Source organism: Canis aureus, chromosome X (assembly GCF_053574225.1).
Source record: "Canis aureus isolate CA01 chromosome X, VMU_Caureus_v.1.0, whole genome shotgun sequence".
NCBI lineage: Eukaryota > Metazoa > Chordata > Mammalia > Carnivora > Canidae > Canis > Canis aureus.
In genome coordinates this window covers 108,907,219-108,920,859 of record NC_135649.1, presented here as the reverse complement: position 1 = coordinate 108,920,859, position 13,641 = coordinate 108,907,219, and the positions used below count along the sequence as shown (strand labels likewise).

General features: G+C 42.6%; 1 protein-coding gene across 12 annotated transcripts in view; it reads right to left on the bottom strand.

Moving 5' to 3' along the window:
* The window catches only part of SH3KBP1 (SH3 domain containing kinase binding protein 1), a 339,190-nt gene that overhangs the window by 76,562 nt on the left and 248,987 nt on the right, over positions 1–13,641 (bottom strand). For all 12 annotated transcript variants that reach the window (XM_077889066.1, XM_077889068.1, XM_077889065.1 and 9 more), the window contains one exon: positions 11,881–11,975. In XM_077889066.1, coding sequence (XP_077745192.1) covers positions 11,881–11,975 — 95 coding nt within the window. The remainder of the gene's footprint in view (positions 1–11,880; positions 11,976–13,641) is intronic.

The following is a 13,641-nucleotide window of genomic DNA, read 5'->3' as shown; positions in this document are numbered from 1 at the left end:
ACTTAGAACTGATCAAAAAGCAGAGATCAAATCTTGGTCCCCAGAAAGAGAACTTCCACAGACATTATGGGAGGCAGGCAAGCAGGAATGAGGAAGGCCTGAAGGGATTTTAATAGGAGAGAAGCCAGAGCAGAAGCCCCTAAGGCCTCATGACTCACAGCCTGTTTCCCTCTTAGAAGAAGATGCTTCTATCTGGAGCCTCTTACAGAGAATAGCAGCCAACAGATACTTCCATAACAGTCCACATTCAGAATCACCATTCATATTGGGCGTCTCCCAGAGTTGTGGGGCATGGCCATACAGTTTGTACGCAACAAATATACAACAATAGCTTACCAATTTCATTATTTTATTTGCAGGTTACATAATCTTAAGTTTCAGAAAATATTTATGCTTTTAGCCTCTTTCCTAATGTCAGAATTAAAGACCTTCTACCCCCATAAATCTACTTCAAAAATCAGCAATCATGTGAAAAGGGGATATTTGCAGAGAGGACCTGTCCTGTTTACTTATGATTGGGCTTAAAGCATGCCATGAGCCATTAACACATGAAGGCATGTGAACAAGTCATACACAAAATGCAACTCATTAAGGAAGTGCTTATACATTATTTGGGTCTATTTAAACATAATCAAGTATGCAAAATTATGCACCAGTATTTTTTCATAGAAATTTCCCATTTTCTACTTGTTAAATCACTTACATCAAGATGACTATTTAATGCTAAATTTTAAAAAAAGATTTATTTATTTGAGAGGGAGAGGTAAAGGGAAGGAATCTTCAAGTAGATTCCCTGCTGAGCATGGAACCCCACCCCCACCCCATAGGGCTTGATCCCACCACCCATGACATCATGACTTGAGCCAAAACCGAGAGCCTGACCCTCAACCGACTGAGCCACCTAGGTGCCCATTTAATGCTAAATTTTGGAAGCTGTTTCTGATGATACTTTTGGATCATTCAAAGCACCTGGCTAACAACACAGTTTACCTCTCAAGGAAGTGCATCCTACAGCTGTTTTCATTTGCATTCATGTTTAGAAAACCGTATTGATTCTGCATCCTGACACATGCTTTTCTTCCATTAAAAGGGTAGTAGATATAATAAAGAATCATTTTGTTTCATTGACAAAGACATTGGCACTTATAAAGCACCTTTCATCATGTTTTAAGAGATTTTCTTAGCTCCTGCAGCATGTCTAAGAGGTAACAAAGACAGCTGTTATGGATGAAGGTGGGGGAGTATCTTCAGTTCACAGATAAGGACCAGGAAGGCATATGAGGTAAAGGGCATAGCCATGACCTAATATTATGAATGCCAAGATCATCCAGCTGTAGCAACTACTGGTAAATTCCTAAATTCCTACCTTCCATCTCATTCTTCATCAGACAACTCTCGGTTTCAGTTTTCCTATTAGGGAAAACTTATTCCCTTGGCATAAAAACTTGTTTCAGGGTCTTTTTCTCCATCCTCAGCAAATATAGCTTATAAGCCTTGTGCAGTGAGTGAAAAATACAATTCCCAGGTCAAATCCAAGCCCTCAGGCTGCTCAGCTGAGCCCAGGCCCAACTGGTAGGGTGTGGCTACATTTGTTTGCCACCTTGGGGGAAAGGACTCTGATAAGGGAGATTTGTGGTCTTGTGTTACAAAGGATATTCATAGGAAGACTGCGAACAAAATCAAGCTCCTTGAAATTCATGCAATTACTTATCAGGCAATTATTTACTAACAGTGGGGCTCAGATCACCTTGTAAGAAAAATAGACCAACCAACATTCTCTTAATGGTATCTTTGCAGAGCAAAAGTTTTTAATTTTGTTAAAGTTCAATTTAGCAGTATTTTCTTTCATGGACTGTGCTTTTGGTGTCATGTCTAACAATTCTTTCTCCTATGTTTTCATAAATAACATTTTGTAGTTTTTGTTTTACATGTAGATGTATGTTACATTTTAGTAGATCTATTTTGCGTGTAGATCTACTCAGCCCATTCTGAGTTAATCTTTGCATCATGTGTTAGGTTTAGATTAGGGTACATTTTTGTTTTTGTTTTGCTTATGGATTTCCAATTGTGCCAACATCATTTCTGAAAAAGACTCTCCTTTCTTTTTTATTTCTTTTTTATTTAAAGTGAGGTTTTTTTTTAAAGATTTTGTTTATTTATTTATTCATGAGAGACACAGAAAGAGAGGCAGAGACATAGGCAGAGGGAGAAGCAGGTTCCAGGACCCCAGATCACGACCTGAGCCAAAGAGAGATGCTCAACCACTGAGCCACCCAGGTGCCCTCTCCTTTCTTTTTTAAAATTTCCCTGTACTGGGCAGCCCAGGTGGCTCAGCGGTTTAGCACCACCTTCAGCCCAGGGCCTGATCCTGGAAACCCAGAATTGAGTCCCGCGTTGGGCTCCCTGCATGGAGCCTGCTTATCCCTCTGCCTGTGCCTCTGCCCCCCCCCTCTCTGTCTCTCATGAGTAAATAAATAAATCTTTTAAAAAATAAAATAAAATTTCCCTGGACCTTTGTTGAAAATTAATTGGCTGTATTTTTGGGGTCTGTTTCTAGATATTCTATCTCGGGGGCCAGCAAACTATAGCCCATGGAGCAAATCTGGCCTGCTACCTATTTCTGTTCATCCCACTGAGAATAGTTTATACATTTTTAAATGGTTTTTAAAAACCGAGAGAAGAATATTTCAAGGAATGTGAAAATTACACAAAATTCAAATTTAAGTGTCTATAAATAAAGTTTTATTGGAACTCAGCCATGCCCATTCATTTACTTCTACGACTGTTTTTGGATAGTTGCAACAAAGACCATAAGGCCTAAAATATTTACTCTCTGGCCCTTTACAGAAAAAGTTGGCCACGCTCTCATCTAGAATATGAGGAAATATATATATATATATATATATATATATATATATATCCATGCAGAACCTCAGGGGCTCTCTGAATGCCACTGTAAAAAAATGCTTGTAAGGACAGAAGCTTTAAATAGAACCTCTGAAAGCCCTAAGGAAGGCAGAAAAGGAATGCATTTAATAGCCAGCTACCCTTTCCAGCTATGACTAAAATATAAAAGCCTTAAGTAAAACTATTCTTAAAAGGATGAATTGTACTGCACTATCTAGTTAAGCAGAAAATGGAGAAAATTTAAGTCTAAAAGGTATTTATTTTTAATGATGTTTTTCTTAAATATCTCCCTGAGTCATAAACTAAGAAAAAACATTTGTAAAGTGAAAGATGACAGGCTAATGTCATGAGTATAAGGTAGTTTTATAAAAATCAATTGGAAAATGACACATAAAATTCTCAACTTGAGTAATCATTTTAAAGAATGCAAACACCTATCAGATTAGCAGAGATTAGAAAGAATGATAATATTCGGGGATGACAAGGATAGGAAAACATTCACACACACTCCTGTGGGGAGACTAAATTGCAGTCTTTCATCACTTCCATCACTCAAATGCCTTTAAAAGGAATTGATGCAGCATTACAGTTAGCTATTTATCATCTATAAATAACAACTATTAACATTTATTCAGCACTTACTCTGAGGGAGGCAGGCTAAGTGCTTTCCCTACCTTAACTCATTCAATCTTTGCAACACCATACATCATCCCCATTTCACAGACATGGAAGCTGAGGCACAGAGACTCTGAGCAACCTTCCTGAGGTTATACAAGTAGTAGAAAGTGGCAGAACTAATTACCTGCACAAGGAATTCACGACACAGTGACTGCATGCAACATGGTCTAAAATAAAGAAAACCTAAAAACAAGCTAAACATAGAAGAAAACCATGATACTTTATACAATAGGACACAAGAAACCATTTAAACATGCTGCCCAAGATAGGCATGATAGATTTAGAAAAAAGAGGGTTACAGACTAGTGTGTGTGATACGATCCTGTTTTTATTTTTTTTAAAGATTTTATTTATTCATGAGAGACACACACAGAGAGAGAGGCAGAGACACAGGCAGAGGGAGAAGCAGGCTGCATGCAAGGAGCCCGACATGGGACTCGATTCCAGGATTCCAGGATCACACCCTGGGCTGAAGGCAGGCGCTAAACCGCTGAGCCACCCAGGGATCCCCCTGTTTTTATTTTGAATTATAATCTATGTGTGTATGTCTATGTATAAAACATCTGGAGGAATACAGCTCAAATATTGAGAAGTATCTGAAGGTGGTGAGGTCACAGGTGATTCTGACTTTTCTTTGTATTTATCTATTTATCACTTTTCTTCTCATTTTTTCTCCAAGAGTGTTATTTATAATTTTGAAGTACTATTTAAAAGTGCATTCCATGCCACCTTCCATCTCAGAAAAGCATATTTTAATAAAATGCAAATGTGAATAATAAAAAGAGCTTTGCGATACTCTAATAAGACAGAGGCTGTGTAACCATAATAAATTACTTTTATCCTAAGAAAAGTCAAAAAATAAATAATAAAGGGGATTTTCAGGGAGAGTGCTGAACTGAATTTCAGGATAGTTCAATAGATGAAGTAAGAACTTCCAGTCACTGGGAATTCGTCTTTTCTTCTTCCCATAATAACTTCTCAGAGCAGTAACTAGAATTCAACTTTTATATTTCTAAAGCACTTTCAGCCACAACATCTCATTTAATTCTCACAATGGCCCTCTCTGAGTAATACAAACAGAAAGGTTGGAAATAGAAAACAGAAAGCGTTTCTCTAATTCCTTAAGACACCTGCAGGCTTTCCTGTGTGGTGCAGGAGAAAAGTATCCCAAGATGGTGGTGTTGCACAGATTACTAATGTCCTGCCACTAAAGCACAGCACTCTGGGCAGAGATGATCATTAGGCCAAACAAACGCAGGCCCCGTACAACAGTTTTACATCACTTGTAGAGGCATATAAAGCTGGGGAGTCTCATCAACTGCAAACTCATCTGTCTATGAAAACTGCAATCATGGCCATCAAAATTTGGGGGTGATACTGTCCTGATTGTCTACAGGTAAACTAAAGAGAAATTTTCTACTACCTTGAGACCTATATTTACCAGCCTCATCTAATTGAAAACTGCGTTTATAATAAATGAGCTCAGTGAGGAAGAGTCTTGATCAAATGTACTTATAGCATCAGGATTCTTCTCAACAGTCCCAGTGTTCTGGTTACTTTAAAGAGGAAGACAAAACAGTAGCAAACTGTATTCCCCGGGATTTCTAATGCTCTGAATGGGAGACATACTGTGACTTGTGTCTCCAGTAAGGGCATATATGCAGTCTAACAAGACAGGCCATACCGCAAAAAAGTACCTCCTATGACATAAATGACTCATTTGCTGAACACTGGCATTCTTCAAATGTGTGTAAACCCAGATGATCCCAGAACTATGCTTAACTTCTTCATTCACTCATAAAACATGTCCTTCTAATGGGTCTGTCAGCGTGTCATCATTTTCAGGGTGACATCTGCTAATTTACTCCTCACCCTTGAAACCACATTTAATCCCAGCATTTTTGTTCTGCTAAAAGCTTCAGCAGTGTAGAGAGAAAGGGGTCAAGGCCAGCAATCTATTTAGCTGATGGGCTTTCTTATACCAGCCTGAGAACCTTTCTTGAGATTCCTAAAACCACTTCTCTTTGAACAAACATCCTTACTTCCTGTGGGGCGGGGAGCAAGGAAGTGTGAAAACATTTTTCCCCGTGAATAAATGTTTCAATTAATGAATTAATCAGAGGGAGGCAGGAAGAGAAAATAAACATTAGGACAAACAAAAGAACATATAATCATAGAATGACTTAAGAAGGAGCTCAGGATTCCCGCCTTTCTCTCTCTCTCTCTTTTCCTCCCTTCCTCCTTTTCTTCCTCCTTCTCTCCCTCTTTCTCTCTCTCTCTCTCTCTTGCTTTTTTTCATGCTAAAAGCAAGCAGAAAACTAAGTGGTACCTGGCCCAAAGAAAAGAGGAAGGCAAAAATCTGCCCACATAGAAGAAAGCCTAAGGAAGAGGGAGAAGAGGGCTTCAGGAACGGAAAGAACCAACATTACCCCTGAGCTGAGCTCATCATTTCCTCTGCACTATCATTTCATTTCTGTGGAGGTGACGATGGAATCAGAAAGTCACGGATGATCCTGACCCTAAGAGATCACAAAAACTGATACCAACATGCAAGCAGATGAGGTAATGGCATGGTAATATCATTTTCCTGATTAAATAATGATAATGCCATTAAGGTAGAAAGAGAATCTTTTGAGAGACACTTGCCCTAGCTACCCAGCAACAGAGGGTGGCTCCAGGAGCAGACAAGTCACCTCTGGGAGCGCCTGGGCCCCACCTTCTACAACCCTGCTTGAAGACCCTGGGAAAGTCACTTCTGTACTCTGGGCCTCCCTTCCTTCTCCAAACCGTGCACTGGACACCCGCGGTCCCACCTAACTTCCAGGGCCGCCACCAGGGAAAGGAAGGGCGACAAATGGTCCTGGGCTCCTGCCGCCAGCCACCCGGGAGGGCCCTGCACTGGGAAGCCCGGGGCGTGCACATGAAATGACCCGTTAAGTCAGGTGCTCCAGAGTTGTCTAGAAAGGAGGAAGGTAGAGAGAGATGAAGGAAGCCGGTTAGCTAGTCTAGCTAGTCTGCAGTCCTAACTGCCTTCCCAGCAGGTCAAGCTCCAGGGATTTAATGGTCCCTGGTTTCATATATCCTGAGGAAAAGGTGAAACTCTCACTTTGTATTTTATTTTTTAAGATTTTTTAATTTATTCATTTGAGAGAGAGTGGGGAGAGCATGAGTAGGGGAAGGGCAGAGGGAGAGGCAGAGGGAGAGCGAGAAGCAGGCTCCCCGAGACGAGGGAGCTCGATGCAGGGCTCGATCCCAGGACCTGGGGATCATGACCTGTGTTGAAGGTAGATGCTTAACTACTGGGCTACCCAGATGCCCCACTTTGTATTTTTTCCTCTATTTCTACCTTTATCTAATCTTCTGGCTTCCCTCCTTCTTTCAGGTGCATCTGTCAGTTACCTTCCCCTTCCTTCCATCTCCACTGCTCCATGATTTTTACCAATAACGTTATCTTTCTTAGTGTTTACCTTCATGTCGTCCAAGAGGCTTAGGCCCCTGAAGCAGCAAGGGTGGGGGTGGGTTGTGTCTGCTTCGTTAGGAGTCAAAGACACAGCTACTCAGGGGAGCGTTTTCATAAGAAACCCATACTTAAAGATCCTTGTTTATAAGGAGTGGCGCTGGGAAGCCCTTCCTTCCAGGGTAGGGGGGCGGAGGCCTGGAGGCTGTGGGCCAAGGGCAGGAACTTCGGGCCTCTCCTCCGCAGGGCCCGCTCCCCCCCCCCACCGCTGGCAGCGGTCAGGGCAAGGAGTGCTCGGGGGTGTCCACCGTTACAGCCACAGCCTGGCCTGGTCTGCACCAGGCTGCTCTCAGCCTTTCTCCAGGGAGCTTCTTGGGATGGAAATCAGACCCAGAGGCTTCTGAGCCCTTTCAACCATGCTCTGAGCACAAATCACGAAGGCAGGGATGGGGGCGGCAGAACACAGATGAAGGAGCTATTTTTGAGTGACTGGAAATAAAAGCTAAACACAGGTGTGTTCTGTGCAAGTGGAAATATTCCCAAATCCACAAGAATTCTTTATAAATAAACTAAAAAACAAACCATTTGGGTTGCCACATTTCATCCTAGTTTCCAGGGACACACACAAATAGTTCAGGTCTTTGCACATTATTTCAGGAACCGTGGAGGGCTTACAGGCACCCACTAAGGGTGTCTGACTCACTTTCTAGAAAGCTACACGAAATGACAATCTAGGGCTAAAAATGAGGGCAGCGCCTGCCCTGTGACTCCTGCCACAGCACAGAAAAACAGGACAAAGGGAAACCACCTTAGCTGACTCTGAGAGAAAAACACCAGTGGAATTTGGGGTAAATCGAGAACCTCTACAGCCAACGCAGTTGAATTTAGACAATGATTCAGGTCTTTCATCTCAACTCATATATACAATAAAGAAGTGTATCGAAATACACATTAAACAAATCATAGTGAAGCTCTTCTCATTATAATATCAACAGCACATATTCACCTAAATAAATTTCTAGGAGATCCTTTAACTCAGAGGAAGATGGAAGAATCTTCTATAACGTCAGCAGGGTTTGGCAGACTCAGTCTCCATTTCCCCCCACTTTTCAGCAAGCAAAATGCGTGTGGCATATTTTTTCCTCCAAATTCTTGCTGAAACCTCACCCATTGTGAATTCTGAGCTATTTTCAGACAGATCTTCCACCACTGTTACCCACCTCATTCTCAGTGTTCCTGCCCTAGCAGCAACTGGGCCCATTAACGAGAGCCCGTCCTTCCCCACTTCTGAGGTCAGAGAAAGAGTGGGCAAGGTTGAAGTGACAATTTGTGTATACACAGCACCTTAGCAAATCTCCATGGCAGCTCTGTGAGGTCTGCTTTCTGGCTGAGGAAACTGAGGATCAGAGAGGTTACGTGATGACACACAGCCATGAATGGCATTGCTGGGATTCAAACCTGGTTTCCCTGAGCTGGTAGCCTACATGGCACTTGTCATTTTAAAATGCTTCCAACAGAGCAGCCTGGGTGGCTCAGCGGTTTAGTGCCGCCTTCGGCCGAGAGCGTGATCCTGGAGTCCCGCGATCGAGTCTCACGTCAGGCTCCCTGCATGGAGCCTGCTTCTCTCTCTGCCTGTGTCTCTGCCCCTCTCTCTCTGTGCGTCTCTCATGAATAAATAAATAAATAAATCTTTAAAAAATAATAAAATGCTTCCAACCAAGTGGAATGCTAGGTCAGGGCTGGCAGATATTTTATGGGAATAAAAGTCAAAACCTGCAGAAGGACAGGGTATCAAGAGACCTGATTTCACAGACCATATAAAATAATAAAAAAAACAAAATTTATACTGCACAGGGGACATTTTTAAGTCGCAAGCTAAAAATAGGCCCAGGTACATAATATAGCATGTGTTAAGACTGGCTGTCTTATTAGCTATTGAAAAGCCAGCTAAGTGGGTTGGCAGAGGGCACCTGGGGCAGCAGCAACATGGTCTGGGTCGGGTTAGGAGGATACACGAGCAGGATGGGGACATCCCAGGAGAGCTCGTTGTAGAACAGCAATGTGGATCAAAGCCAGAAAGCCAGACTGAGGCCAGAGTACCTGGGCCAATGAGTGCCAGGAGAATCTAGCTGGATTTGACAATAAAGGAGAAGAAAAGGAAAGTTGCTAGAGACTTTCAGCAGAGGGGTCCCATGAGCAAAGCACCATGAGGGGATGATAAAAAGAGGGGGCTGGGATGCTAGCATCCCTCTACCCCTGGCCACTCCAAGGTTCTCCTCCAAAGCAGGTGCCGTGGAAGGTGCTGGGAGAGGGAGGAGGTGTGAACTCTAGCCTAGGCCTGGCTTTCCCACGGACATGAGTGGCAGGGACACAGGAAGGTGCTAGGTTCTGGTGCTGCTGGGCTTGCAAGCGGGGGCAGGGCTGAACGAGAGGGAGCAAGTGTCAAAACGACCCAGGTGCTCTAGGCCTGTGGAGCCAGAGCAGGGCTTAAGCCAGGTCAAGGGGTCCAGTGTATGGCAACGATAACAAAGTCACATTTTGCAAATGTAATAATACCATCTATAAGCTGCTTCAGTTTCTAAACTGCGTCTAAATGCATGAAGCTCTGAAAGCAGGGATGTAGGGCACCATCTCCTAGACCCTCCTGAAAGTAGCCTTCCACACCTGTCTGTTCCTTCCTCCAGACCATATGCATGGAGGAGGGAACCAGGAAAGAGACTCTTTCTGACCAAGCTCTTTTGAAAAATTCAGTTCATTTTATCAGACTGGATCTCAACCTGGTAGGAACAAAAACATCAAGATGAATGTGTTCTCATCATATGTAATCAAATGACAAGAATAGGAATATAATATATTAAGGTAGAAATAGATGTATTCAGATAAGAGACCATCTGTGGTGGTTTTTTCTTTTCCCCAAACCTTATTAAATATTATTGACACATCTGCTTTTCGGTTAAAAAGAGGCTGCCCCCTCTGAACATAAAGAAAAACAAAAATGGTAAAGTGCACCCCCCCCCCATTGCAAAGAATGGTTTATTGAGCTCTCTGGTTGCTTAACCATCGCAGGGAGAAGCGATCCACCCCTTTCCCTATAGAACTAGAACCAAGTATCTGTGCTAAGGATCGAAATATTCGTAATTATGCTTTACACCTATTTAACAACTTCTTTATTCTGAGTGTTTGGTGAAGGCTATGGTTCAAAATAGGAAACACGGCCCAGAAGCAGCCTGCTTCAGGATGAGTGGAGGGGTGGTAAAGAAAGAGAAGAACGGCTTCTGCCTCCCTGGCAGAGAGGAACAAGAAGGGCCACATCTTACCCTGCTCTGATTTCCTCCAGCCACGTACAAACAGAGATACGCTAAAATGAATGCAGAAGAACAGCTCACAGGGAAAAACGATGGGCAAGTTCTTGGGCCCTCAGCAGAGGTGGGAAGAGTTTGCTATTCCAGAAAGGCACTCTTAGCATTGTCTAGCATACCACTGTTGTATGGATAAGGCCAGTTCTTTCCCTAAACTAGTTTTGATCTTTGGTAAGCTGCTTGACCTCTGTGGTCATTAATTCCCTGGCATCTTTGGCTCAGGGTCTTAAAATGCACAACTTCTACAACACTTCTTATAGGTAAGTGTCGGGTAGTATAAAGGTGAATCGTACCCATCACTTTAGGGACATTCATGGGGGTGGAGGGAGGGGGCAGGCAAACACTGTGATCCTGTCCCTCTCAGTAATGGCCACACGAGCGAGACCCCGAACCCCTCTCCTCTCTCTCCCCTTTCCCTGCACTCTCCACCCTGCCAATGCTTTCCAGCCCAGCATGAGCACAGGCAGCCATGATGATCCCCAAGTCACGCTTATGCCAAGAGCATCACGAGTTCCCTGCCACTTACCTGGACCCCAGAATAAAGCCACTTTACACATCTCAAAGATGGGTCAGCTTTTCACCATATTTGACCATCACGAGAATCCTGTATCTCAGATAAAACACCATATAGTCTAGGAATTATTTAAATAAGATATCTTTCAACCACTTACTTGGTGAGTACCATTGCATGAAAACATAAATACTACACAGTTCAGACCCTGTTAAGCTGTATCACTTCACACAGATTTTATAGCTCTCCGTATGTTTACAGGGCTTTGCCTGTAATGATAATAAAATCATCCAACCTTCTTAGTCCAGACAAGACAAGCAAAATTCTCTCAGGCATGCTACCTGTCTTTGATCTGAACAGTACACATTCTTTACGCATTTGCTGCCTGTGAGGCATGACCTGCCCTTTTAAAGCCCCTCTGGATGCCTCATGACACAGCTTTGCAGCCAGGGCTGCTGTGCAGGGCAGGCTCTTCAGCCAAGAAGGCCACCTTCTGGGTTAGCCGTTCTGGGATGGAGCTTTCCCCCGGGCCATGCCAATCTGCAGCTGGTGCTAAGGCCAACAGAACTACTCAGTTTCCAAGTTCGTTCATTCACTTGGGTACGCTGGGCTTAGCCTGATCAAGAGGCAAGATGCAAGATTCTTCCTCTGAAGTTCGGGCAATGAAAATCAAGTGTTTCGAGGCCTAAAACAAAAGCTGTAGTGTCCAGTCAACATCTCGAAGCAGTTCGCAGTTTATTTTTACTTTTTTAAAGATTCTATTTATTTATTCATGAGAGACACAGAGAGACAGAGAGAGAGGCAGAGACACAGGAAGAGGGAGAAGCAGGCTCCACACAGGGAGCCCGATGTGGGACTCGAGCCCGGGTCTCTAGGATCACCCCCTGGGCCGATGGTGGCGCCAAACCGCTAAGCCACTGGGGCTGCCCAAGTTTGCAGTTTAAAAGGCAGGAAGGAAGTCTGCTTACCTTATTGATGAGAGTCACTATATCTCCTTCTTTGATTGTCAATTCATCATCATTCTGTGCCTCATATGGAAATATTACTTTGCAGTAATCCTTGGCTGTAAGAAGAAAAGAAAACACAACCTTTACAGTGCTTCACCTAATGAGCTGGCCCAGGAAAAGATGTTCTCTCTCACATCAACTTCAGGAAAAAGCACTTAACAGATAGGATATAATAATGATTGCATAAAGAAAGAGTCACCCTCAGGAAACTACCTAAGATTGTTCATTTGGGGCTCATGCTTATGTATTCTCTTCATTTTCCCTCCCTCACAAACCATGTGATGTCATCAAATGTCACTGACTGCTTTGTGTCTCTCTCAGGCAGAAAAGCAAATGGTTTCCTTGATCTTGGATGTATATTTGATGTACTTTATTTTATATACCATTTCATATACTCTTTGGGTGCATGCAAAAGCAGACATAATCTACAAAGAGAAAAAAGCTTAAATTCGGCCCTCACTGTCTTATTCCACACATCACTAAATCAGAAACAGGGTATCTGTGTATGTTACAAAGCTAACATGGTACTTAAAACAATAAAAAAAAAAGACTTCATTATGGTACATCTCGCAAGAAAGGTATTTGTATATGAACATGTGTCAACCACAAACAGCCAACAAATACCAACTAAATGTTCTTTATACACATGTGTATATGGGGCAGGGGGGACAAACTTGTTCAAATATGTCCCATGGCGTCTCTGTGGGAACCTGTCTATTTAGGTGGGGATGTTCATCAGCAAGGATGTGTACCTAAGAGAGAAAAACACTACAGCCACTAAAAATCAGTTCAGATATGCCCACAATTATATGCTTTTGAAAGTCCATCTGATGTCAGGGGTGCCTGGCTGGCTCAGTCAGAAGAGTGTGCAGCTCTTGATCTCAGGTTCATGAGTTCAAGCCCCCACGTTGGGTATAGAGATTGCATGAATAAATAAACTTTAAAAAAGAAAGTCTACCTGATGTTAAATCTTCTCTATTTACACAAAAGCATCAATTTAGAAGAGAGCAAAAACATTTGTCAGGTAGCCAGGGAAGTAAGACTTGGAAAACTGGGGTTTGATGACTTAGAACTAAAGGTTGAAAGAAAACTTCAAGAGAATTACTATCTCTTGGGACAGGCATTTATTATTCTGCAGCTAAGTCAACAAACCTAATGGCTTTGAATGACCTTAGATATTTCCCAAGGATCAGATCAGTTCCTGCAGACAGATCATAACCTAGAGCTATATACACAAGTATCAATTATATTGTCCCTAGTACAATTTATATGACTGAAATGTGGGGAGGGGGGTATTATGGTTAATGTCACATCAATCAAAGAGAGTCATGTATAAAATAAAGGCAATAAAAAATCTGTAATACAGACAGACTGTGGTCTAGGGTACCACAGGGAGGAGAGAGGGAAACGGGGCAGGAAAAGAGAGGGACTCACTTTCTGTGTGAATGTTTTTGCTTTCTGTCCAATTGACAGAGTATATCAGTTACATCCCCTTCCCTCGTGTTGGAAACCTTCCATCTTAGGTACTCTGGGCCCTTGATACCTTTTGCTCATCAGGCCATGCTGAGGGACACTAGTTCTAAATCCCATCAATATTAATATGCCTAAAGATTCCCAGGTCCATAGAGTTACTAATGTTCCATCTCTCTTTAATTAGTAATAGCAAGCCTCCCAAATCCTGAATCAGCCAAATATTCTAAAAGGATGGGAAAAGTTAAACAT